Here is a 27,939-nt window from a genome sequence, read left to right as displayed (position 1 = left end):
TCTAGGTAACGTCGGGTTGAGGTAGTTAACCGACGCATGAACTCATGGCCCACATAGGACCAGACATGTATTATTATACTTGGTTGCTACATTTTTCTACTTGTGATTGCTTACTATTATTCTATTGTATACTTGTGACTGTGCTTGTTTGTATGTTAATCGCTGTTATAACCTTGTGAACACTTGGACTTAGGCTGCGGAACCCCTATTTTCCTGTGTAGTACCTTAGATTCTCACCCCCTTACTTTCTTCCATTCTGCATATGAGAATCAGTGTGATCTTTTTTGAGTTTTCCGTATTTGGACAGGCGAGCAACAACATCACAGATGTGTCCGATGACTCTCTTCTTACTTCAGTAGAGTGTTTTCTCAGCTACCAAGATATCCATGAGCAATAACAATAATAGTTGCAGTAGTAGTAGTCGTGCATCTTTGTCCTCGCTCTGTATAGACTTTTAGAGGGTTAAATGCTTTTGTAAATATCTATATAAATAAATTAGAACGGGTTTCGGATCGGACTAGGGTAGCTTTTGTGAGTCGAAATTTGTTAGTATAAATAATAGAGTCTGTAAATATTTACATGAATTAACAACGACGTAACCCGATATAAACTATGATGTAATAAATGAGTTTTCGGATATATATGTATGAAATTATTATATTTTTTGTATTTGTTATGATTCATATAGATATTATGTATTTAACTATTACCTATTCCGTTATATCTATCTAACACGTGATTTCAATTAGTGCTATAGACTTATATGTATATATTTAATATATTTAATATACAGTCTAAAATTTTTTAAAAAAAATCATGAAGTAACACTTAATGATTCATATTCATGATATATTAAAAATTGGACCGTTATGGTTAGCATGTCTATTTTTTTTTTTTATATATATAATAATCTCAAAAATCTTTTGAGTAGGTTATTGTGGTAGTTACTACTTATTACTACTTAAAAAATCAAGCAGTTTTGCATGGGCAATTAATTATGTTTGACTCTCAGATTATAATAGAGTTCAACTACTATTATTATTATTATTATTATTATTATTATTATTATTATTATTATTATTATTATTAAAAAATAATATTGTTATTTTTATTTTTTAATATAAAAATATTATGTGTATATTAAAATTAATTATAATATATTTATTTATAAATATATATTATTTAATTTATTTTAATTATATATTTTATATTTTAATATTTTTATACTAATAATTAATTTTAGTAACTGTGTATAACTAACATTATATTACATGTTTGGATAAATTCATAAAAAAATAACACTATTAAAATAGGGTGATAATATCCAATTTGTTGTCTCAATATATATTGATACTGTTCGCACATTTTTAACATAATATGCATTATGCACAATATTAAAGAATTTTGTAATTAAATGATGAATTTTGAATTTCTTAATTAGTGTACAAGTGATTACTCTCTCTGCTAGTCCGAAATAACATCACCATTAGCAGCATATCTTAAAAATAATTCGGACAATTTCACATCAGATAAGTAAAATCTTTGTTAAACTAACGATGAAAATCAGAGCATTGACGCTATAGAAGTATAGATAGATAAAGTTCACAAGAAATTCAGGTTGGTTTTGACTAATTAACCTTTACCCTATAAGTCTATAAAAGAAATATTCCTTCGGACCATTTTTTAATCTATCAGAATTTTGGTTGGAATTTGCAGGACAATATTTGTAAAAAAAAAAAAAAGAGAGAGAGAAAAAGGAGTAGAGAGAGAAAAAGGAGTTTGAACGTGATGATGAAGAAGTTGAGTTGAAAATGAAATAAAGCTGTAAATTATAGGAGATATATTATTCCAATTGCTATTTAGAAGCGTGTGTTTCATACAAAAAAGAAGAGAATCACACGGCGCAGTAATCAAGTGATTTATTTGAAGTATTAATTTACAATTAAAGGAAGAAAAGGCCTTAATTAGTTTAATTAGCTAGCAAGAGTGAAGGAAATGATGGTGGAGAGGAAGGGACTCCTTGTGGATTCGCCAGCGGAGATGAAGGAAGTCATCGACGGAACAAGGGAGCTTGAGGGGGCCGTGGGTGTGGTAGCCATAAACGTCGTATGCTCTTTGAAGAAGGCCCTCAAGAAGAGGATGATAGAGGTACCATATGGGGATGTTGAATCTCTCCAATTCTCGTTCTTCTTCTTCTTCTTCTTCCTCCCAACCCACTTGAACTGTCACCCATCCCTTCTTCACCTTCATCTTCTTCTCTTCTTCTTCTTGTTGCATATTCACTTCCCAGTTCCCAATGCAAACACCACTGCCTACTTAGTCACCATTTCCTCTATTTATATCCATGCGCGGCTCTTGGTGGCCGGCTTGTGGGCTCTGCCCCCCTTTAATGAGGAAATTCCGTGTATAACCCTTTCTTTGATAAACTTTGAATAACAATTCTATTTTATTTACGTTTTTTATTTTTCTTCTAATTTTAATAATTAAAAATACTGAAAATAAAATAGAAACCAAAAACACACTAAATATAGGCTCAATTTTATGGAAATGGAACCTATACGTGTGCTTTTCTTGGATATAGAAGCATGGGGGAGTAGACGTATATGTGGGACAGCTTTTTGTCAGTGTCACATAGAAGAACTCGGACCGTGCATTTTCTTTGTTTATAAATTTTGCCTATCAAATCGCACGGTCCGATTTGTATGCTAATGAGAAATAAAATTTGGGGTGTTCTAAATCGGACCCTCCGTGTTACCTTAACGTGGTTTTTTAATATGCAATGTAGTACAAGTCGCATGGTCCGAGTTCCATGCTTTGATTTTGAAAAAAACTCGGACCCTCCGTTTTGAGTACAGATGGAAATTGTTTTGGTGAACTGAGAGCTGAAATCACATGGTGAATGAAATCGGACTGTCCGTGTGGGTGGTGTCAACTCGCAGGGTCCGAGTTGTTCCCTCCTAACACCACAAACATGTTAAGCACACCCCTTCCCCATAATGGAGTCCAGCACGTACTCTAGCGCCATATGTAAACTAAAAAGCGCTAAACCCTTAATTATTTTATAATAAAAGTTCATGCATAGTTATTTTTATATAAAATTATCAGTTAAAAATTATTAAATAATTTATATATATAACTAAATTATAATCTAATAATTTTTTACTATAAAAAGGACCATAAGTTAATGGAAGTTTTTTGGACTTTTTTTTAAAGGTTCTTTGGATTTTTTATTTTTCCCACGTTTAAATTGATGCTAAATTGAATGCAGCATTACGCGTTTCTTTTCTTGATCTAATAAACACGCATAGGAAAGTAGCAAACAAAGCTTACATGGTAGAGGTTTTAACTTCATATTATTTCACTACCAAGTATTATACATTTAGACACTATTTTTATGTATGATGACTCTTACGAGTTACAAAGATTATTCCATACAATAATAATGTACTAGTAGTCAAGGGAAAAGTCGTAATGCGCCATTCTTAATCTTCAACTTGCCCCATTTTTTCATCTTTCAATTAAAGAAAAGCAATATTCTGCACATACATTATCTTATCCTTTTTCTTTTTCCTTCATTATGGATTTGTTCTTTTCAAATTTGATTGCATCACGCACTTGGACTGGTTTTAATGGGATTAAACAAATGCTAATCATAATAATAAGACGATAACCAGATAATGACACCACAACGCACAACTAAATTAATAGTAGTGGCCAAGTCATAATGCTAATATTAAACGGAATAGGGAATACGGGCATTGTACTACGTAAGTACGTATGTAGAATCCTAGCCATTGGATAAAGCCACACCACTACCTGATGAAAGTTGCATAACAGCAGACCCTAACGGCCAATAGGCCACCAACTGTTGACTACAATGGTCAACAGTCAAAAACTATATATCATATGTACGGAAATGGTTTTTTTATATTGGCAAATTTTTTTGTGTCTGAGTTTGGTGTCAAATTTGTGGAACTTATTTATTATTTAAAAATAATTTATTTTTATATTTTTAAAATTAAGTATTAATTTTTATCTTTTTTTAATAAATTAGACAATTATATATAGGCACCATAACAAATACTTTATATATTTTTATGTAGGATAACTGATCAAAATTTTTCCTTATTTTTTGACACACTGAAAAAAAAATTTTCATTTTTATTAATAACAAAAATATTTTTTAAATACTTAAAACCGCAAAAAATACTCAACATTAAATATATTTTTAAAAAATATTTTAGAGAATAAATTTTGATACAACTTTTTTTAAGTATAATTAGAAAAATGACTAAAAAAAAGTTTCTAAATAATTATTCAAATATTTCTATAAAATTTTAGATAAATACTTAAGTAGTTTGTCAAGCACAAAAATCGTTTCTCACTTATAAAAAATATTATTTTTTTGGTTATTTTTATCATGCTTTATAATATTTTAAAGGTATTTTTATCGTTATTAAAAGTGGAAAATATTTCTGTTGGCGTTTGAAAAAAATTGATAGCAGTTTTGGTAATTTATCTTTTTATGCAAAATAAGAAATATCTACACCTATTATATGCTAATCAGTTTAACTAAATATTTTAAATTATTTAATATGTCATCTTCATGTAAGTAATTATCATATGAATGTATGCTCCTATATATTTTTAGAAATTTTTATTCTAGAAATATCAACTTTAATAATCTTAAATAAGTGATAGTCATTAGCAAAATCTTAATACAATCCTCTTTCACAATATGATATGAGAGAGCACAAATTAAAATTTGCACATTCTTTGTGAATAACTAAATATTGATTTCGTCCCTTGCCTATCCCAAAGAAATGAGGCGTAAGAAGCAAGAATTGTTGGATAATGATGGCAACATAAAACCATTTATATCATCACAAGCTTGAACTAACACGACAATGAATTTTGAGAGATCCCCCAAGCAAAGTTTGACCCACTCCCCCAAAACTCGTGGCATGATTTACAAGTGCCTAACAACTACTTGAATTTCTTCTCTTCTGTCTGCCCCTAACATTGTGCCCTCTCAGATTTCCAAGTACACGTTTCTTCTCCCTATTTGGTTCAATTTTTAGTTTAATTAATTGAAAAGAAAGTAAATTATAAAGTAAATAATCTTAAATATGGAAGTACGTAACTTTCATGTGAGGTTGAAAACCACTTCATAAATGTTTTACCGACATACTAACATTATTACAATATTACCATTGTGTATTAAGTGATCAAAAGTTAAAACAAAGAGGCACTTTGTTGGATTACTTAAAAAAATGGCTTTTCGGTCCTGAGATGATTCAAAAGAAGGTCGAAAGCATTGAAATGAACAAGCCACAACTTTGCGTGGTTTACAATTTAGAGCTAGCAGCCAACCATGACACGTAGCATGGTTGTATTGTTAATGATGTTTACATTTCCGTCTAGGTTTCTTTTTGTATACATTTAATTTAATTTTATCGTGGGTTTTGAATTGTGTTAATTTTATTTATTCTGTACATATTTTTACCCCCTTTTTTTTGGTAGAAATTTAAATATAATTATTTTTATATAAAATTAATAAATAAAAATTATTAAATAATTTAATATATTTAATTAAATTATTATCTAATAATTCGTAATTATTAATTTATATAAAGATAATTACACATATATTTTTAATTTTTTATTTACATTCTCTATTATATTTTAAGTAATTTAAAATTAAATATTATAAAAAAAATTATTGGTCATCAAAATACTTATTTCTATGATTTATCTCTCATTTAAATTAAAATACAGATAAGAGGATGAAAACATTCATATCTTAACGTTTTTTTTCGAGAACAGGCACAATAACTGCTTATGTATTCCAATAATAATAATAATAATAATAATAATAATAATAATAATAAAAAGATATCAATTATCAAAGGCATATTTATGAAAACCACAAAAAAAAGGCATATTTATGAAAATGAAAGAGGAATAAGATGGAAGATATAGTAGGGACCATAGCTTCTATTTTTTCAGATTTTGTTTTAAAACTTCCAAATAAATTTTCTCTAAAAAGCATTTTATTTTAAACAGTTAGATAGATTATATAGATTATAGAATAAGTCCAAAGTTGTTTATCAATATTTTTATTAACTTAAATTTTGATTTAAAAAATTATGTTGTAATTCTTTAGCAAAATTAAACCTAAAATTTAAAATTTTAGAATTGAATGAAATTCTAAATTAATTAGAATATCTTTTTATAAATGTCTATTTTGCCAGTCGAAAGACGTAGACTTAGGTTGTCTTGGTGATGTGTTGCTGCCTTTCCTAAATGATGAAGTCTGTTGTAGCCTCACAGCGCCAGATACTCTAGAAAAAGTTAACTCGGCTGTTTTCAGTATGCATTCTTTTAAGGCGCCGGGCCCTAATGGGTTTCAAGCTTTCTTCTTTTAAAGAATATTGGGAGATTGTTGGTTTTGATGTTTGGACTATGGTTCGTCATGCGTTCTCTGATTTGGATATGGATCCAAGGATGAGGGAAACTCTTGTGGTTCTTATTCCGAAGGTAGAAAATCCGGTTTTCATGAAGGATTTCCGACCTATTAGTCTTTGTAATGTGGTTTACAAAGTTATAATGAAGGTCCTAGTCAATAGACTTCGTCCCCATCTCAAAGAGATTGTTGGGCCCCTTCAAGGAGGGTTTATCCCGGAGAGAGGAATCCCAGACAACATCATTGTAGCACAAGATGTTCTCCATTTCATGAAGAAGACAAAGTAAAAAAAAGGCACCCTAACCTTTAAGATTGATTTGGAGAAAGCGTACGATAGAGTGGATTGGAGATTTCTGAAACAAACCCTTGTGAGTTTTGGCTTTCCTCTTCCAACAGTCAATCTGATTATGCGTTGTGTCATAGCTTCCTCACTGTCTATCCTCTGGAATGGGGATAGATTAAATAGCTTCACTCCGAGCAGGGGTCTTAGACAAGGAGATCCTATATCACCGTATCTGTTTGTGTTGTGTATGGAGAGATTGTCCTGTTCTATTAATCAGCAAGTTGATAAGGGCTTGTGGAAGCCGGTTGCGATTTCTAGAGGGGGTCCAAGAATTTCTCCTTTGATGTTTGCCGATGATTTGCTTCTTTTCTGTAAAGCCGAAAAACAACAAGTTCAAACTGTAATGGTAGCTTTAGAGAATTTTTGCAGAGCCTCTGAAATGAAGGTTAATGTGGAGAAATCTAAAGCGCTATGCTCCAGAAATGTTTTAGCGATAAGAAAAGAGATTTTCACCGGAGTGTCTTCCATCAGATTCGTCCAGAACTTGAGCAAGTATTTAGGGGTAAATCTTAATCACTCTAGGGTGACACGCGCAACTTTCAACGATGTTCTGGATAAGATTCGGAGAAGGCTAGCTAGCTGGAAAGGGAGATTGCTTAATAAGGCAAGAAGACTTTGTTTGCTCAACTCAGTAGTGACTGCAATTCCTACTTACCACATGCAAGTATCTCTCTTCCCTAAAGGGGTAACTAATAAGATAGAATTCATGATGCAAAACTTTCTATAGAAGGGTCAAGCTGATGGTAGAGGCTTGAATCTAGTTAACTGGAAAGTGTTGGTCACCCCTAAGAAGTTTGGAGGTCTGGAAATTAGAGACCCTTTTTGTGCTAATATTTCTCTTCTTAGAAAGCTAGTTTGGCAATTTTTTCACCATCCGCATAAGCTATGGGTTCAACTGTTGACGGAGAAATACTATTCTTCTAAGGATGATTGTTTCAGTCGGTCTCGAAGAAGGAGATCTTATGTTTGGAAGAGTATATGTCGAGCCTGGGATATCCTGAAGGAAGGTTTTATTTGGTGCATTGGAGATTTGGAACAGAACTTTTGGTTTTCTAAATGAAGAAGAGAGGGGCGACTGTGTCAGGAGATAGATTATGTTTACATTTCTGATTCGGATCTCAGGATCTTGGACCTTTGGTCATATGGACAATGGAACCTTGAGAATATCTATTCTCCTCTGAATTAGTCTCTGCAGAACAATATTAACTCTTACAACCCGGATGTTCAAGCTGGTTCACAGGTCGGTTGGTGTTGGACTGGTGCGGCTTCAAAGGTTTATGATTCTCGTAGTGGTTATTTGTGGTTCAATAAGAAGATGTTTAGTTGGGAGGATAGGGGTAATTGGCTTTGGCTTTGGCGTCAACATATTCCGGAAAAGCACAAATTTTTGGCTTGGCTATGTCTTCGGGAGGCTCTTCCTACTGCTGCATTTCGTTTTATGAGGGGCATTTCGCACATGGATAGCTATCCACGATGTTTCTCAGGTCAGGAATCGATTTTACATTGTATTCAGGATTGTCCAAAAGCCCAACTAGTTTAGCAAGCTTTAGGGATCTCCGAACAACCAGTGGATTTGATGAGTTGGTTCTTACATAACAGCAAACAGCGCCCCTTTAGATTCTTTTCTGGTCTCTGGTGGATTTGGCATTCGAGAAATAACGAGATCTTTCATCCTCATGAGCATTGGACCACAGACAAGGTAATTGGTATGGCTTTGTCCTTGGAAAAGGAGCTTCGAAATATTTTTGAGTTGCAACGACTGTTTATTCCTTCCACCATTAGTGGCTCTTGGATTTCCCTCAGTGGGTACCTTTAAGATTAATTGTGATGCTAGCTATCTTGACAATGGTGCTCGAGTTGGTTTTGCTTGTGTTAGCAGAGATTGGAAGGGAAGGTGGCAACGAGGCTGTCTGTGAACAATTGAGAGTCGTAGCATTTTGCAAGGAGAGTTGTTTGCTATTTGGAGAGGCTTTCTTTTAGTATGGGACTCGGGACAAAGAGACATTATATGTGAGACAGACTCTGTGGAGGCTTTTACTATTGTCAATAATTTACAGGATTGCTCTGGGTTTATTGATCCTTTGGTGTTAAAAATTCGAGATATCATGTCTTGGAAATGGCGTACTGATTTTCGGTTGATTTTGAGAGATGCAAATACAGTAACAGACATCATGACAAAGACTGCAATGAGGATCCTTTCTCTCCAAATAGAGCTTCTGTTGCCTTGAAAGGAGTTTAAGAATAGTATTTAGCGGGACTATCTTTTTTAAGCAATTATTTATTTATTTATTTATTTTTTAGTTGTTATTTATTTTCTTTTAAGTTACTAAAAAATATGATAGTCTTGGTTATATTGTTTGTGATGATGCTAAAGTGAAGGGGGATATATAATATGAGTGATCATGTATCATTTGCCGGTGCCAAATGGAGCCCCATTAGCATTATGGAGAAGAATTTAATTTAAATCATGCTTTGTTTTTTAAAGCAAGAAAGACGTGATGTCACAAGATATATATGTGGTAATGCTATGGAACTGGTAAATAAAAAAAAAGGTTGCAATGAAAATGAATTGTTCAAATTCAGCACAGTTGTGTTATGATGGCACAACGAGTGAACATAATTCCTTCATTTGTCACCCATTTTGAAACGATTTTTTTAAGTGAAAAAGAAAAGCGTAGGAAGGGGGTTGCCAGTATTAGTATGCCACATTGCCACCGACCAATGGACCACCCAGTCCCCTCGCCTGTGCTGTCTATTTCTTCTACTTACTCCAACACTCCAACCTGCTTAAAATGTTTTATTTTTGGACTGGACTTTCTTTTAAATGGTTTTTTTTGTCATACAAACCTAGCAAAAACTAGGACTCGAACTTGGTGTGGCTGTATTTGAGGCAAACAGCTTTCCCACTACACATGCCCCAACCACTCTTTTTAAATGTTTAAATTGTTATAATAAGATGATCAACGGTCACTCCATCATGGTTTATGGCCCATTTAATATTTTGAAGATTGGGCCAATATTTCTGAAATCTGAACTCTTTATTATGGATCTGAGTACTAAACTTCCATCCCATGTAGAGTATTTGCAATAGGCCGTGAAATAATAGTTAAAAATTTAAAATGTGATATATTATCAATTACAAAATTTTATTTATTTATAAATTTAATTTTTATGTAAATAGTTTAAACATATATCTAAACACATAATATCACGTTAACAAAAATAATATTCACTTTGAATGCATAAATGATTATTTAAAAGAATCGATATGATTAGACAACTATGTAAAATATTTTATACTATTAAGTTAAACTCGTTATTTATTTATTATTATATTGATATTTAATTGTAGGTTATGGAATGGGTAAAAAGAAGGTTCACTATCCAATTATCCATAGATAAAAATTTTACGTGAAGCCGTTATTCGCAAAAGGATTTAAAAGGAGGACTGGTTTGCTAAATTTCATGAAATAGAGGACAACAATACTGTTATTACTTATTATTGTGAAAGAATGAATGACTATGATCCATATTCCAGCCCAAGCTACGAGAATATCTATTTTGCGGTGAATGAGTGGACTAAAATTATGTGGTGCAACAAAAAGAAAAAAAGTTTTTTTAAGACTGATTGAATATTTTAAAGTAGAATGTGATTTTTCTTTGACAATCAATCACATCATGTTGACACACATAATATAATAGTTATAATCCTAAGGTAGTGTTTGGTGGAGAGACAGAGACGGAAAGACTGAGACTGAGAGACAGAGACTAAGAGACATGGATTGAAATAAATCTCAGTATTTTGTTTGGTGTAAAATAGGAGACAGGAATTGAAACAATAATGAAACTCTAATTTAATTTACACAAAATGTAAAATTGGAATTAATTAATTGAAATAAAAATATGTTAGGTATAAAATGTTATTAAAGTTTCAGTCTCTATCTCTAAAAATTTCAGTCCCCTGTGTCCCTACTTTTTGGAGGTACTGAAATACTGAAATTTTAGAGACAGAGACAGAAATTTTAGTACCAGTCTCTGAACTAACAAACACGACACTGAGTCTCAGTCTTTCAGTCTCTGTCTCAGTACCTCAAAACAAACGCTACCTAAGTAACATCAAGAAGATTGTATAATAAATAAAAGAAAGAAAAGACTAGAGCAACTATTAGGAAGCATAAGAGTTATCGGAATGTTACAAAAGCTAATGAAAACGTTATTTATGGTACATAGTTGTAGATGATGTAATCTATGATAGAAATTAAAGAAGGGTCCAAAATTGATTATCTATTTATCTTGCCCTGGAAAGCTGAATTGCCTCTTGTTCATGGGTGGATTCATCACTCCAAGGAAATTGATGAGTGGTTTGTGAGAATTGTTCATGAGTCCTTGCATCTTCAACTTGCTTCCAATCTGCCCATCTATCAGCTAACCCCACTCCCTGCAGCATTTTCACAACCTCAGACATGATTGGTCGATCCTCAGGGTAGCATTGTGTGCACAACAATGCAACCTGAAGAATTCTCTCCACTTCTTTCGGATCATAACTCTCCAAGTTTCTATCCACTATGTCCTCCAACCTGTTCTCCTTCAGAAGCTTCTTAACCTGTCCATACACAACATCAATTCTCAAATAAACTGCATCCAGATATCACCAAGTGCTTAACAAATAATAATAGTAAAGTTACATGATCAATTAGAAGAACATCCTCTTCTTCTTCAAGCCTAGAGAGGTCTACTGCGCGCTGGCCGGTGACTAGTTCAAGAAGTGTGATGCCATATCCAAAGACATCAGTCTTTTCGGATGATTTTCCAGTGGACAAGTATTCAGGGGCTATATGACCCATTGTGCCGCGGACTTGAGTGGTAACATGGGTCATTCTTGTGTCAACAAGCTTGGCTAGCCCGAAATCACCAAGTACTGCTTCAAACTCATCATCTAGTAGGATGTTTGCTGCCTTCAGATCGCGATGTATTATCTTGGGGTTGCATTGTTCGTGCAGATACTCCAAACCATGTGCTGTACCAAAAGCCACTCGCTTTCTTGCACCCCAATCCAAACCTTTCTCATCTGCTTTCAAATCTAGCCAAGCCATACCATTCACAAATTATTATGCTGCTCCATCAAAATGTAAACAAATTACTGCAACAGTCATCATTTTTACCTCTTAGTCTATATGCTACACTTAGATTCTCCATGAAAGGGTATACTAGGATTCTCTCAGTTGAGGTTGTACAGAATCCAATTAGTCTGAGGAGGTTTCTATGAACTGCAACGCTTATAAGATGAACTTCTCTCTCGAATGCGGCCTCTCCGCCGGGATTATGATAATCAGTGAGGCGTTTCACGGCGATTTTGGTATTATCCAACAGTATACCTTTGTACACTTTTCCAAATCCTCCCTGCCCTATTACATTGCTTTCACTGAAGCTTTTTGTAGCAACTTGGAGTTCTCGCCATGAAAATCTTTTCAGTTGTCCAAAAGATATCTTGCTTTCATCCTCACCTGTCAAATTTATCAAGGCTTTCTTTGTGCATCATTTGGTTAATTATGCTTACAACAACAGAGGAAAAACACTAATTACCTGAAACATCAACAAAGACATCACTTTTTTGTTTGTGCATTTGATGGTATCTGTATGTGCAGATTGCCCCAAGACACACAAGTGCAAATGCACCGCAACTTGCAAACTGTACTGCCTGTGCAAGTTTTGGTTTCTTCTTTGAAGCTGCAGGAACAGTTAAACGTTAGTAGCTTCCATCTAACGTTTAAGTTAAAACATGTTACATGAGTTTCTGTTCGTAGAAACCAACCTGGACGGTCGGATTTAGAATCACATGGCTGCTCCAACTTAGAACCACAATAAAGCTGTGTATTTGAAAAACTGAAAGCAACAATGGAACAAAATATTCAATAAATGAAATAGTTATGAAAATACTTGAGAACATGCACAGAAACATACTTGAACACTGGAATTGAAAAGAGTTGCAATGGGATAGTTCCAGTGAGACGATTTGATGAAAGATCCCTGTCCAATGGCCACATACATAAGTTGTTTCATGCATGCATATAAGGATAGAAGGAGTGGCTAAAAAGGTGAATTGAAGTGTAGTCTTACAAATGTTTGAGAGTGGAAAGTTGAGCCCATGAAGCTGGTACAGAGCCAATGAAGTTATTGCCAGCAAGATTCAGATATTGCAGGGTTGTCAAGTTGGCAATGTAATCAGGCAAGGGGCCTGAAAGTTTGTTGTTCTGCAATTCCCTGCAACATCAAAAGGGTTAATAATTCTAGAGAAATTTACTTAAGATAAAGGTTATCTGATTAAGTGGATGAATACAACTTACAAGGTAACCAGATATTTCAATTTGAGAATTGAGGGAGAAAGTGTTCCAGAGAATCCAATTGAATCCAGGGCCCTGCACATTTATTATAAGTGAAATTACCACAAACCTTAAGAAATTGAAAAACAAGGTGAATAATAAAATGAATGGACTTACAGAGATACAACATGTCCGTTTCTACAAGTGACATGAGACCAACTGAAACACGGGCTCACCATATAACTGTTCCAGTCTTGTATTCCATTATTGGAATCATTCAGATTCTTCAAAAGATCAAGCAGCGCTTCACCTACATATGTTTCACGCATGTACTGGTAGCTTAAATTTCTCAAGTTGTAATGCTATGGTATATCGAGTCAACATTAAATTCATGCAATATGGTATGTTAGAAAATGATGATGGTAAATCTTTTAGCAAACCTTCTATATCAGCTTCCTTCACTGCATAGGTGAGTTTCAAGACACTAAGGAATATGAGCCAACTTGTCAACATTGTCAGAGGATCCCGGATAAATTTTGTGTGAAACATATAAGCTTTTTTGGTCTCCAAGCAAATTTCAACTTTTCAGAGTGCCTTTCACAAATGAAAAATAATTTCACCAACAGAAATGACAACAAAAAAAAAAAATAATAATATACACATACAACTATAGTAATATTATATGTAGTTGGATTTGAATTTATTTTAAAAAAAAAAAAGGAGCATAAATTAGAGGACAAAACAACTGCATCCAAAAGGGAAACAAAATAAAGTGGTGTTCATCATGAGTATTCATGTTATACATGTTAGTGATATGCATGTGTTTCAAGCTAAGATACAAGGATGTACATGTTTGTGTATCTAGAAAAGAACAAGCCTGAGAAGCCATGAGAATATAGGATATAAGAAGAAGAAGAAGATGGGGAAAAAGAAAAGAAAAGAAAAGAAAAACATACTAGGAGTTGAGCATAGCATATAGGACGAAGAAGTAGAGCATGAAACACTGATAGAGAGAAGGGAGAAGAGAAGTTTATTGTTGCCATAATAGGGCAATGTCAAAATCAAGTGATGTTTCAGTGCAACTGAGGGACCCACATTCCAATATCCAAGTGCAACAGGACCTAAAAGGGAAGCAACGAGGACTTGTTTTTTCACAAACAAACATGCCCCCAAATTATAAATTATAAAAAATATTATTTATACGCAAAAAAATAATTATTATGTATAAAAAATATTATTTATACACTAAAATCAGTCATTAAAATCGGTCATTAATATATTTATATATATAAATATATGTGTAATTTAATTTATTTTTAATGTGTATTTATATTTCAATAAATATTTTATATTCGTAGCTGATTTTAGTGTATATGCAACATAATTCTTAAATATATATTATGTGTGTTATTTTATATATTTTTATATATTTTTTGTATTTGAATAAATATTTTATATAAATAATTAATTTAATAATTTTTTGATATACACAACTTAAAAGATAAATTATAACATCAAATTTTTTCTATATTTACACTTTAATTTTGTTCAGTGCGTATGAAGTCGAGGTATAGCAACTCCTTCTACTAGTGACTGTGTCCAGGTGGAAGAGGTATACGTCGGCTGAGGTGGAACACCGCGGCGGGAGCACCTGCAAAAAGCACTCCGACGCTCAAGTAAGAATGTGAATTAAGTGAGAAAGTGATAATGAAATTAGAGTGAGTTCTCTAACCTCTCTTCCAAACTTATTTACTTGCTTATATAGGCGTGCAGTTTGTTCAGTTGGATCTTGTTTCGGGATTCTCCACGCTTACTGAAGTCAGTTTTGATGATAACGTTTGACTTGGTTTGAGAAAGTTCGAGCTTTGTTATGCTCGTCCGGATGTTGTGGTAACGGTTTTGGAGATAGTTTTTGACTTGTTGGGAGCTGTTATCAGATTACGTAGCCGAGTTCTGACTTGACTTTTTCGGGTTATTAGCCGAGTTTAATTTTGGGTTATTAGCCTAGGTATAGGGTACGTATTATAACCCCCAAACTTGCCTTGTGTTCCAGAAAAAACATAGGCGAGCTTCTAGTTTCTTCGTATACCTTGGCTATTGTAGGCATGATGCCCCTGAGCTTGCATTTTTTGAATTTGCTGCACGTGGCCGAGTTATAGCACACGAGGCCGACTTATACAGATGAATTTATTTTGAATTTGCAAGTGGCCGAGCTATAGCTTACGTGATTGACTTATAAGGATAGATCAGACCTAATCTCCGAATTATAGTTTGTATCTGCAGAGTTATAATGACTAGATCACAGTCCCCAAGGTTGACCTGTTTATTTTTAAGAAAAGCAGGTTGAGCTTTTATGAAAATTGAGCTATAACTCGGTAGGATGTAGAAGAGATGCGGTTGTGTTATAAATCGAAGATATAAGAATTAGCCCCAAGATCAACCTGATAATCTTGAAAATAAAATTGGACAAATTTATCACTGGAAAATGGGTTGCTTGTTTCAATATATTTTTGAACGAGCTTATAGGTGATTGTTTGTTGGAATGCTGCCGACTTATAGGTGATTGTTTGTTGGACTGAGGCCGACTTATAGGTGTCGGTTTGCTTTGATTGATTCAAACTTATAATTATCAGTTTGTTTGAAGTGATTCCGACTTGTTAGATTGGTTCCGACTTATAACTGTCGGTTTGTTTTTTGTATGCCGACTTTAATATTAGTTTGCCATAATATGTGTAGAGCGTAAACAATAGCTGAACTAAAGGCATGGATAAAAATAAAGAATGATGAAGTTAAAAATAATATACTCTTTATTGAGGATTACTCTCTTAATATAGAAGGTATAGGATGAAAGAGCATCGTTAAAACCTCTCCAAGCAAAATTTGGTGTAGAAAAAAGTCGTGTGAGTAGAGAAAAGAGTACATCTTCGAGCCATAGTTCTTTGCCTAGTAGTGCTTGAAGGGTATAAGTCCCTGCCGATCAATTTGTTGATTCAAAAAGATCCTCCTGGTCATCTTCTTTTGATTGAGTTGGTTTATTGATCTGCCGAGCTTCTCTAAGCTCTTCTATTTTCATCTGTCCAATTGCTTTTTTTCAAAATTCTGCTAAAGTCTTTGGCTTGGTCATGACTATAGTTTCTTGAAATTTTTTAGGACGGAGGCCGCTTTTAAATGCGTGCAGGTGGACCTCGGGACTAAGGTCTGGGATCTCTATAGTTATCTTAGCGAATCGTGTCATATAGTCTTTCAGGCTCTCGTGTTGTCCTTGCTTGATGTGCTGAGGTAGTCTAATCCGTGTACGTATATCCTTGATGCGGCGAAGTAATCAATGAAAGATCTCGCCAGCTCTTCAAAGGAAGAAATTGTACCTGCAGATAATTTAGAGAACCACAGCAAAGCAGCACCATCGAGATAAGTGGGAAAAGTTCGGCAGAGTATGGGCTCATTATTAGCGCCGTTGAAAAACATCATGGACTGAAATTTTTTAATGTGAGCATGGGGGTCACCAATCCCCTTGTATGGCTCCAGGGAGGTGGGCAGCACAAAGTTCTTTGACATTTAGAAATTGGTAATCTCTTCAGAGAAAGGGTTGTCTAACGTCAACTTCTCCTTTGGCGGGGTGATGCTTAGAAGGTCTGTGTTGCCCAAGGCCGAACTTTTGGAGTTTCCTTCCTCGTTCTTTCCGGCATTATTATGGGCGGATAGCTCGGCTATCCTTCAAACTTCTACCTGGAGTTCAGCAATCTGAGCTAGAAGCTCGGCTTGTGTATGCTGAGGAACCCCGTTATCGACCATGTCGTAGGATCGAAGGCCCTGCAAAAAAGAGTACAGAACTAGGTAGAAAAAATAGTGGGGTTATATTAATTCAGGGCCCCACGGTGGGCGCCAAATGTTCCGTGCATATGAAGTCAAGGTATAGCAACTCTTTCTACTAGTGACTGTGTCCACGTGGAAGAGGTATACGCCGGCTGAACTGGAACACCGCGGCGGGAGCACCTGCAAAAAGCACTCCGATGCTCAAGTAAGAATGTAAATTAAGTGAGAAAGTGATAATGGAATTAGAGTGAGTTCTCTGACCTCTCTTCCAAGCTTATTTACTTGCTTATATAGGCGTGTAGTTTGTTCAGTTGGAGCTTGTTTCGTGATTCTCCACGCTTACTGAAATCAGTTTTGATGATAATGTTTGACTTGGTTTGAGAATGTTCGAGCTTTGTTAAGCTCGTTCGGATTTTGTGGTAACGATTTTGGAGATAGTTTTTGACTTGTTGGGAGCTATTATCAGATTACGTAGCCGAATTCTGACTTAACTTTTCCGGATTATTAGCCGAGTTTAATTTTGGGTTGTTAGCCGAGGTATAGGATACGTATCAAATTCATTGATAATCAATATATTAAAAATGTAGGAAAAAAAACAATGTATTAGAAAGTTATTTTGAGCAAGAAATAATAATTGCTTATTTGTATCTAAAAGAATTACTTCCTTTTAGGATTTGAGAATATCATTTTTAATTAAATTCTTGAAAATTATTTTTTTTCCATAAATGAGACGTGGTGTTTTCTCTAAAAGAATGAAAAGAATATAGCGGTTGGGCAATGACAAAGAATAAATATATGAATTGAGAGGTAGATGGTTGTGTGAGTGGTGGGAAGGGAATGAGAATCCCACTGAACTAGGATTTTTACTTTGTTCATAATAATCTTGATCATCACTACAATACCCCTTTTATATCTTTTGAACACAATTTGATGATGGGATTGCACCATGTGAGTGAAAAGGCATATATTTCATTCTCATCCTAGTGCTGAGCTGTGGCACACACAACACTACGCAAATGAAGCTTCCACTAAAAATGATTTGATTACATATTCTCATGTTCCATGACTTGGCCCTTGACAGCGCCTCCTCAATATAATTATTTTTTCTCTCTCTCTTTTTTTCAAAGGCATATAAAAAGAAAGTAAAAGAAGCACTTTAGATTTTAAAAGCCAGCATTACTGCATTAGTAACAATAATTAAGGGAAAATTCTAAGACCGTGGTGGGTGAAGGGGAAGACTCACTAAAAAGTTCTAAGGATAAGGAATTGTGGATAAGAAAATTATTTTGCCATCACACCCTGAAAAAACACACTCATATATATAGGTGGGTAGCTTTGGAGTGTGGTTGACGTGGCAATCAATGGTTGGTTGCTAGAGAACCTGGTGTTCCATGTGGTAGTACAACGGGAGAAAAATGAATGAACCAAGGCTAAAGATGGGATTGGCGTTGTTTGTGTGCTGCTGTTGGAAGTTTTGAAGACACAAGCAAGAGAAAGGAAGCAGCTAAGACTAGGGATAGATTTGATAATATAATAGTAATGCTAATCCTTTTATTATTCAACGTGTACTTTGTTTGGAACAGAAAATCCTAAGTAGACAAAAAGCTTGTTGTAGCTCACTTTTCTTCTTTGGGGGATTGTTAATAGGGCAATGCTTACAGGAACAAAATGGATGAAAAAAATAATGAAGTATATATCACCTCATCTTCTAGCTTAGAAGTTAAATTTTCTACACATATAGGCTTTGCTGATACTATATGCTATAAAAATGTCCATATAGAATTGCACAATATAATCCCCCATTACCTTTATTCTTCTTGTCTATGGCTTCCTTCTATTTTTTTAGGAGATTCGAATCTACGAGCTCTTAAATTTTTTTTTTTTCCCTTTCTTTACCGGTACAATATTTAATATTTTGTATGGACCTTAATAACATTCTGGCAAAAGCAAATAGAGGTGGAGTAAGGCGAGATCATGAGAAAAAATTAGGGTCCACTACCTAACATCATTGTTAGGGTATGGGCTTATTATTGCACATTATTACCTGAATTTGTGAGGCCCATTAACTGAAAAAATTCTTCTAAATTGGAAAAATTAATAAAATAAAAAAGTAAAAATTAAATTAGGTGTGAATTTTACTATTTGATTAAAGAGGAATAAAATTCCCACCTTTTCAGTTTAGCAATCTTTTTCTCTAGAAGAATCTTGATTTCAAAAATAAAAAGACGTGACATACATTTAATTTATAGCTGAGGATATATACCTTAGAAAACAAGAATAAATAGTTACAAAAAAAAAAAAGGTACAAAAATACAAGGACTACAATATTACAATAATACATACCAAGTTACCAACAGCACAAGTATAAAGAGAAAATGGAATCCTGTGTTGGATTTTTGTAATAAGGAATATGCATGTCCGCACATGCATCATTGAGTCCCCTAGACAACTTGAGTGGCACCACTGGAAGCCATTGCCATTCCATGCTGGGTGGTGTCATCTTTGTAGAGGCTAAGTTTCTCTCCGTCACCCCATAAGGCATAAGCTTCTTCTCCGTGAACTGCATCATCACCAATCAGCAACTCTTCATCCGTCATTCTCAAAGGAACCACCAACTTCACCACCACACAAATTATGGAGGTGGCTACCAAATTCCATCCAATGACGAACAATCCTCCAACCAATTGCTTCAGGATTTGAACTCCCCCAGCCGACCCTCCGTACACCGCTCCTCTAGAGTTGGTCACCGCAAGAAACAGGGAACTCAGCCGTGGCTCCGCGAGAAACCCCGTGAGGATGCCGCCCAGGAGTCCGGCGACGGCGTGGGTGTGGAAGACGGCGAGAGTGTCGTCGACTATTTGGAAGATTGTGAGCTTCTTGCCCAATACCATCATGGTGTACCATGGCACACTTCCTGATAGAACTCCCATAACTATGGCTGCCCATCCTTGAACCAGACCTATATTATTCAACAACAAATGAAACCATATCAGATCTAAGAGGAAGAATCGAAAGAGTTGAGGGGTGGATAGCGTACCTGCGGCGGGAGTGATGCAAACGAGGCCAGTAATCATGCCCTGAACGGCTCCAATAACGGAGGGCTTGTTGAAGAATATGACATCAAGCCACGTCCACACTAAGAGGCTGGTGGCGGCGCACACGTTCGTGTTCAGCACCGCCATCGATGAGTCTATGTTGGCCGAGTACGGGTCCCCTCCGTTGAACCCTGCCCACCCCAGCCACAGCAGCCCCGCCCCTGTCAGCGTTAGCAGCACGTTGTTTGGTGGGAACCTCTCCCTGTCCTTCTTCGACCTTGGCCCAACCTACACGTGTCCATGCATCCAATTTTATCCATAAAAAAATGTAAGTATTTTATTAAAATTTAATCAATATTTAATAAAAATAAATAAATAATTTTATATTATTCTATATGATTTTATATTATTAAAAATATTAATAATAATTAATTAATAACTATAAATTATAAAATTTATTACCACTGGTACTTTTTTTTGTTAAAAAAAATGTTAAATGATCATTATATATTAATTATGTTTTTTTTAGTATTTTGTCAGTAACAATTTTCCGATATTTTACACATAAAAGATATTTTTGATATACAATAAACAGATCATGACATTATGCGCATAAAAAATACTAAAAATTCTTTCCCAAGAATTTCTCATTTATTAATCGGCTAGACAGACTACGCACGTAATCGTATATACATAATCTCTTCTCTCTCATATATTAGTACTAGTAGAAAGTGAGATATTGAGGAGAAACAAACACCACCAAACGATTCGTTTCTGTTCATTATATAACTATAAACGGCGGCAACAACTTTTTGGTTTTGAGTTTTCAAAAAAGACACAAAAGAAACTTCTCTGCAAACTACATGCCAGAAAAGTCAACAGAACTCATTTTTCTAAATTTACGGAAGTGAAGTGGTCAAAAGTTTGACAAAAGGAATTAAATGGGTGCGTGTAACAGTTTAAGGTAAGGAAAGAAGGAGAAGAGTATAGTAAATTATTTATACCCAATAAGCGGCGGTGAAGCCTGCAACGCCGGAGGAAAGATGGATGACGTAACCACCAGAGTAGTCCATAACACCCCACTGGAACAAGAAGCCACCACCCCACAAGCTGAACGCGCCTATGGTGTACGAGAAAGTCAACCATAACGGCACGAACATCATCCACGCCTTGAAGTTCATCCTAGCCAGCACCGAGCCGGCCAGTATGACCACAGCGATGGCTGCGAAAACGCACTGAAACCACACCATGGTGGCCATGGGATAATATGGCTCAATCTCCGCCGTCTCCAGAGCCCCCGTGTTGTAGTAATGAGGCGTTGCGGGGAGCGCGGCCTGCTTGATGAGGAACTTCTGGCCCAAGGCGGGCCCAGCTTTACCCCAGAAGGGCAGGAGCTTGTCCCCAAAGGACATCTTGTAGGCCCAAGTGACCCAGCATATGACAACCGCGGCGAATGCGTAGAGGGCCATGAAGGCGGAGTTGACGGCCCATTTCTTCTTGACTATGCTTCCGTACAAGATGACTAATCCGGGCATGCTCTGTATCCCCACCAGGGTGGCTGACACCATCTGCCATGCGTTGTCCCCTTTGTTTAGCCAGTCCGGTACTGCTGGACTCGTCCATGCTTGGTATGCTACCGGCAAAGGGGTACCTGCACTGGCCATTATCCCTGATTATCAATCTCAACCACTACTGCCTCGTCTTTTATAGTCGGTAGCTTAGGAATAATAATACCTAATTACAACCATTGTGATTATGAGTGTGGGAAAATAAAATGGAGTCAAGTTGACGAAGAGCCTCACCTCACCGTTGACCACACGATATATCTATTATATTTTATTTGGTGACATGATTAATATTATGGATCTCAAATTAATTATACAGCATTAATTAATATTAAGAAAAATGGATAAATTGATTCTTAATTTTTTCTTCCGCAAATATTTAAGTTTTTTATTTTTTTTTTATTTTGATACATCTATCTCTAAATATAATTTATCTTATTTTAAAAATTTTACTACGTGTGCATTCGTACGTGATTACAGCAAAAATCACGTTTAATTTTATATTAGAATACCAAAAATTTAAATATATTTTTAAATTTTAAAAAAATTTATAAATTAAAAATTCAAAAACTTATTTATTTATTTTTTTAATATTGCTTTGCAAGCGAATTTTAGTATTTTACACATCAGTACTAATACCAAATGGCGTGGCATAATTTTGGAGGGATGGAAGAGAGGCCAATTAATTGTGGTGTATGTTAGCCAGGTTGGCATGATGTGACGTACAAGTAATTAAGTACCATTAATTAGTCATTTAGGGCTAGCTTTGGTATATAAAATGAAGGGGAAAAAGAAGGAAAAACTGCGGCATGTGAAATGTGATATTGGGCAAGTGAATCTGTATCTTTTGTTCACTTGTTAAAGCTTTAATTAAGCGGAATCTCATGACGCAGCTTGGATCGTATTGGCAACTGTATATTCTCAAGATTCCTTAAACCCCTTTAGCTTAGACAGACTGGCGAATCGCATGTACACCACCAAGTCACCAACACAGAAAATTTCATTTTTTTTTCTATTTTTTTCGAAAATAAATATTTAGAATAATGATATATACTGATATACATGTTGTTTGCACTTTGAACTGCAACGATATTAGCACATGCACGTATGTATTTAATAGCACACTTAGAGGTCTAGTCCGATTCGTTCAAATTTTTTTTTAAATTATTTTTAATTTAAATAATTTTAACATTCAAGTTAAATGATTTAGAGTCACATGTTTTTTTTTTCACTTTTTTTCTTTTTTCACGCTTCTTCTATTTTTTTTTTTTAAATCTACGCATATTTCTTTCTTTCTTTCTTTTTCTTTTGTTATCGTAATCACCAACAACAACATCTCATCCTCCTTCTTTTCTTATTTGAATTTTTTTTCTTTCTTTTTCTTTTTCTCCTTCTCCTTTTCCATTATCATCGTTATCGTTATCATTATTTTTTTCTTATACCAATCGTCGTTATCACTATCGTCGTTATTGTTATTGTTATTGTTGAATTTTTGCCATGTTGATGATGTTGTTTGATCCAAAATTGATTTTTGATGTGTTTTTGTTCATGATCGAGTCTTATTTGTGTGATTGTTTTTGAACTGAGTTAATTGTGTCGCAATTATTATGTAATTTTTGTTTATTTCTGAGTTAATTGTGTCGCAATCATTATATAATTTCGGTTCATTTATTAGTGAATTAAGGTGCATTTGGTAGGGGTGAGCACGGGTCGGTTTGGTTCGGGTTCAAGGTAAAATTAGAATCGAACCGATCAAAAAGTAATTGGTTTGGTTTGGTTCGGATTTGCATTTTTTGTGTTTGTACCCAAACCAAACCAAACCGATTAAGAGCGGATTGGTTCGGTTCGGGTAGCGGGTACCCGATGACTTTAAAATTCATATAAAAAAAAACCAAATTGGCAAATTTTTATCTTAAAAATTCAAGAAATATAATAAACATGTAACATCAGCAGAAATAATGCAAACATATTAAATACCAAATATATTAAAAACTAAACTCATCAAAATCCAAACATACTAATAGTAAATAATATTGTCTAATGAAAATATAAAAGTGTAATAGAAATATTAGAAGTTAAATACAAAAGTCTAGTGAATAATTTTTGAAAGAAGCTAAAACCAAAACACATTAAAATCTAAACATTAGTGAGATAGGATTAGGGTTATGAGTTAGAAAACACATCAAAAGTCATATATATATATATATATATATTATTTAATTAATTATGATCGGGTATACGGGTTGGTTCGAGTTTCGCGCCCCCAAAACCGATACCCAAACCAATCATCAGCAAATGTCATTGGTTTGGTTCGGGTTGGACCCGATTACCCGTCGGTTCCAGAACCAATTTTATTGGTTTGGTTCGGGTTCGGGTGGGTAATCGGGTACCCGCTACCCGTGCTCACCCAAGCATTTGGACTCATAGTCATGCACAGCTCAAAACTCTTTCTCCTCATCTTCTATTGCTTCTTCTTCTTCTTTTTTATCTTTTTCTTTTTCATCTTCACCTTCTTATTTCATTTTCTCAAAATTCTTTTTGATTTACTCTCTTGAGAAGAATAAAACCAAGAAAAAGAGAAGAAAATATCAAACAAAAAAAACATATTAATGACGTTGTCTGATCCAAAATTCATTTTGAATGTATTTTTATTCATAATTCAGTCTTGTTTGTGTGCTTGTTTTCGAATTGAGTTTGTGTGTCGCAATCATTATGGTAAATTTCGGTTTATTTCTGAGTTAATTATGTCGCAATTGTTATGTAATTTCGATTCATTTCTGAAGTAATTATGTCGCAATCATTATATAATTTCTGAGTGAATTAAGGTGCATTTGGACTCGTTGTCCTGCATAATTCAAAACTCTTTCTCTTCTTCCTCCTCTTCTTCTACTTCTTCTTCTTCTTCTTTTTCATCTTTTTCTTCTTCATCTTCTCCTTCTTATTTCATTTTCTCAAAATTCTTCTTGATTTACTCAAATTTAACACAATTTCTGAGTTTGTGTTAAATTTGAGTTTAGCTCTTGGACAAGGCCTTAAAAAATCAGTAAAATTAAATAAAAAAAACATAACAAGAAATAGTGAGTACAATGAATATTTCCTAAGTGTTTGTTTGGGCACTATTATTTTGATAAAAAAAAAATCTTTTTTTATTTTTTAGCGTGTTTGGCAAATTTCGAGTAGTAAAAGTAAAAGTACTAAAAAAATCAGAAAAACATCTTTTTTTAGAAGCTGTAATTTATATCTTTTTTTAAAAGATATTTTTTTCTTAAAAAAAGATGTTTTTCATGTAATAAATAAACAAAAAAGTACTTTTATATTGTTATATCCAAACATAATTGTTAGATAAAAAGATCTTTTTGCATGAGATACCCAAACATAAAATTACTTTTACTTTTCTATAAGATCTTTTAAAAAAAGATAACTCAAAAAATATCTTTTTTTAAAAGCTCACCCAAACAAGCCCTAAGTATTCTACAAAGGCAAAGAAAAAAAATATTTCATCAACCTTCACAACCCCAGAAAATGAAATCTCCCTATGAATTATAAATTTAATATAAGATACCATAAATATATTCCTTTTCTCCAAAAGGTCCTTTTTAATCTTTTTTTCTGTTGTAACTAAATTCTCCTCGGTTGAACTTGAAATTCACATGCAAAAATCTCTAAGTTCATGTTGGAAATCTTTTATTATTAACATCCATTACTTCTCAAACCTGCAAATTCTTTACCATTGTTCTCTGCTTCTCTTTCTTTCTGAGTTAATTGTGTCGCAATCATTATATAATTTCGGTTCATTTTTGAGTTAATTGTGTCGCAATCGTTATGTAATTTTAGTTCATTTCTGAGTTAATTGTGTCGTAATCCATTACGAATTTTGGTTTATTTTTGAGTTAATTATGTCACAATCATTATATAATTTCGGTTCATTTTTGAGTGAATTAAGATGTGTTTGGCCTCGTTGTCTTGCACAATTCAAAACTCTTTCTCCTCACCTTCTACTACAATACCAGCAGCAACAAAAGAATGACGATGAGAACAAAACACGCGAAGAAGGAAAAGGAGCAGGAGGAAGTGAAGAAGAAGACAACGACGACGACGATACCGCGCGTGAACGTAAATGATTTGGTTGAAAGAATAATATGTGCGCGTATAATCACTCTCTTTTTAATGAAAGTGATTTTTGTTGGTATTAGATCTACTTGATTGGATTTAGATGACAATATTACTTAGATATATAACAAATATGTTTTTTTAGGTAAAACGAAATCTAAGCTGATTAAATTTAACTACTAATTTTAATTTTTGTACGTAATAAAAATATTATATACACACTAAAATAGCCATTTACATAAATTATTATGTATTTATGTATAAATATATATATAATTTAATTTATTTTTAATATGTATTTTATATTTTAATATACATCTTATATTGATAGTTGATTTTAGTATACATCTAAGATTAATTTAAATTAATTTTTTTAAAAAGAACTGATTTTTTATTATTTAAAAAAAATATTTTTAATAGAAAACAATTATTATATATTTGAATAAATTTTTTAAAAAAAATTTCAAATATTAAAATATCTTTTTCCTTTATTCTTTTAAAAATAAAATATTATTAATTTTTACAAAAAATAAATAATTCATCTTTTATTTTAATAAAAATATTTTTCTAAAAAATATATTTAAATAAATTTTAAATTAAAAAAAATACTTTTTTCACTCAAAAAATTAATTCAAACCAACCGTTAGTATGGGTAATCACAAAAATGATCCAATTTCATATGATCAATTCAACTTGAAAGTTGAGAACGTGTGCAATTTTAGTAACAATCCCACTACGTTATCAATAGCGTTTCTACCAACTTCTGTCAACTCTTATTTATGATTGTATTTAATGGAAGTGTCTTTATAGATGTGTCTAATAAAAATGTCATTTTTATGACTATGTCTAATGAAAATGTCTTTATATATATATTTTTTGAATGTGTCTCTTTATACATGTATTTAAAATATAATAATTAATTATTATTGACAATAAGTTAACAGATATATCTTGATACTCTATACTTTTCTTTTTAGTAAACTCTAAATACATTGGGAGCTTAAATAGTGTGAAACTGCCAACTCTGGTCAGACCATCACTAATTACTGATTTGGACTTATATATTAGTATTGTCCAAGTCAAACAAGCAGCCAATTTTGAATGAAGTTAATTGGACATTTTCGAAAGGTACGTATATTCTATATTGATTTAATAGAAAGAAAAAGGTATATTCCGCAACTTTTCAGCTCATCTTTAGATTAGATTTTTTTTAATTATTTTATTATTATTCAAAATATGAGTCTTAATTTTTTTAATTTTTATTTCATCCCATTAAAAAAAATCTATAAACTTATATCTTTAACATATAATTCACCTTACATTTATAGCACTGTATGTACTATTCAGAACACATTAAATTTATATAACTTTAAGTCCGGTATGTAAAAACTAATCTTTCTCTACTAAGTATTTTTTTAACGTTATTAAATTGATAAAAATAAATTTAATAAATTTTTTTATTTTGTAATGTATTTAATAAATTTTTAATAATAAAAATAAAAATATTAAAAAAATAAAAAATATTTTTTATATAATAAATGAATAAAAAATATTTTTATCTTATTTTATCCAAAAATAATTAATAAATAAAAAAATATTTTTATATGAGATATCCAAACATAAAATCACTTTTATTTTTATAAATTTTTTTTAAAAAAATATCATTAAAAAAAGATCTTTTTCAAAAATGTTGCTCAAATAAACCCTAAAACTAATCATCAGAATAAGATATTAACTAGTTTGTTCAATTTGTTCATTATTTTTAATTAACTAATAATTATGCTAATATATATATATATATATATATATATATAAAAGAAACCTCTATGGTGACGAAAGTTTAAGATAGTTAAGATAATCAAATAGAAAAAATATAATTAGATAATAAAAATATTAAATAATGTGAATAATAAATATATTGAATGTTTAATTTATTCGATATACGAATAATTATTCTAATATTAAAATTTAGATAAATAATTTAATATGTAGTATATTTTACTTGAATTAGATTAATTTTAAAATTTATTGTTTATGTTATTTAAAAAAATTATTAATTATCTACCATAACCCAACTAATAATGTGTTGTGTATGATTTCTTGACACTTGTAGTGAGAAAACATAATTGACCTATTATATCAGACGCGGTGAATTACTTTAATCACGGTAACACTCATTAGTCATAACAATGGATAAAGAGTAGTAAAGGCCAAAATTAGGAATTGAAATTTCAATTTGCAGAAAAAAAAAATTGGGGAAAAATAATAGAAATGGGAAAAATAAAAT

General features: G+C 33.0%; 2 protein-coding genes across 3 annotated transcripts; both read right to left on the bottom strand.

The window, feature by feature from the left end:
- Window positions 1-10,974: 10,974 nt before the first annotated feature.
- Window positions 10,975-14,204, bottom strand: LOC107630908 (Leucine-rich repeat protein kinase family protein). 2 transcript variants are annotated; one of them, XM_016334193.3, is made up of 11 exons: window positions 14,086-14,204; window positions 13,570-13,723; window positions 13,307-13,439; window positions 13,154-13,225; window positions 12,927-13,070; window positions 12,771-12,836; window positions 12,622-12,692; window positions 12,393-12,536; window positions 11,972-12,313; window positions 11,495-11,889; window positions 10,975-11,412 (listed from the first exon to the last, which is right to left on the bottom strand). In XM_016334193.3, the coding sequence occupies exons 2-11, from the start codon at window positions 13,676-13,678 to the stop codon at window positions 11,098-11,100; spliced, it is 1,791 nt and encodes a 596-aa protein (XP_016189679.1). In that variant the 5' UTR covers window positions 13,679-13,723; window positions 14,086-14,204; the 3' UTR covers window positions 10,975-11,097. The 2 variants fall into 2 exon arrangements, with proteins under 2 accessions (XP_016189679.1, XP_016189680.1); XM_016334194.3 differs by having other exon boundaries at window positions 13,979-14,086.
- Window positions 14,205-19,151: 4,947 nt separating this feature from the next.
- On the bottom strand, window positions 19,152-21,782 carry LOC107633558 (ammonium transporter 3 member 1). Its single transcript, XM_088510243.1, has 3 exons — window positions 20,982-21,782; window positions 19,980-20,265; window positions 19,152-19,901 (listed from the first exon to the last, which is right to left on the bottom strand). The coding sequence occupies exons 1-3, from the start codon at window positions 21,639-21,641 to the stop codon at window positions 19,384-19,386; spliced, it is 1,464 nt and encodes a 487-aa protein (XP_088366369.1). The 5' UTR covers window positions 21,642-21,782; the 3' UTR covers window positions 19,152-19,383.
- Between the last annotated feature and the right edge of the window lie 6,157 nt (window positions 21,783-27,939).

The sequence above is a fragment of the Arachis ipaensis genome, chromosome B3 (assembly GCF_059453495.1).
Source record: "Arachis ipaensis isolate K30076 ecotype BB chromosome B3, ASM5945349v1, whole genome shotgun sequence".
In the NCBI taxonomy this organism is placed as follows: domain Eukaryota; kingdom Viridiplantae; phylum Streptophyta; class Magnoliopsida; order Fabales; family Fabaceae; genus Arachis; species Arachis ipaensis.
Note: the sequence above shows the minus strand (reverse complement) of the source record. Positions and strands in the feature narration are given on the sequence as shown.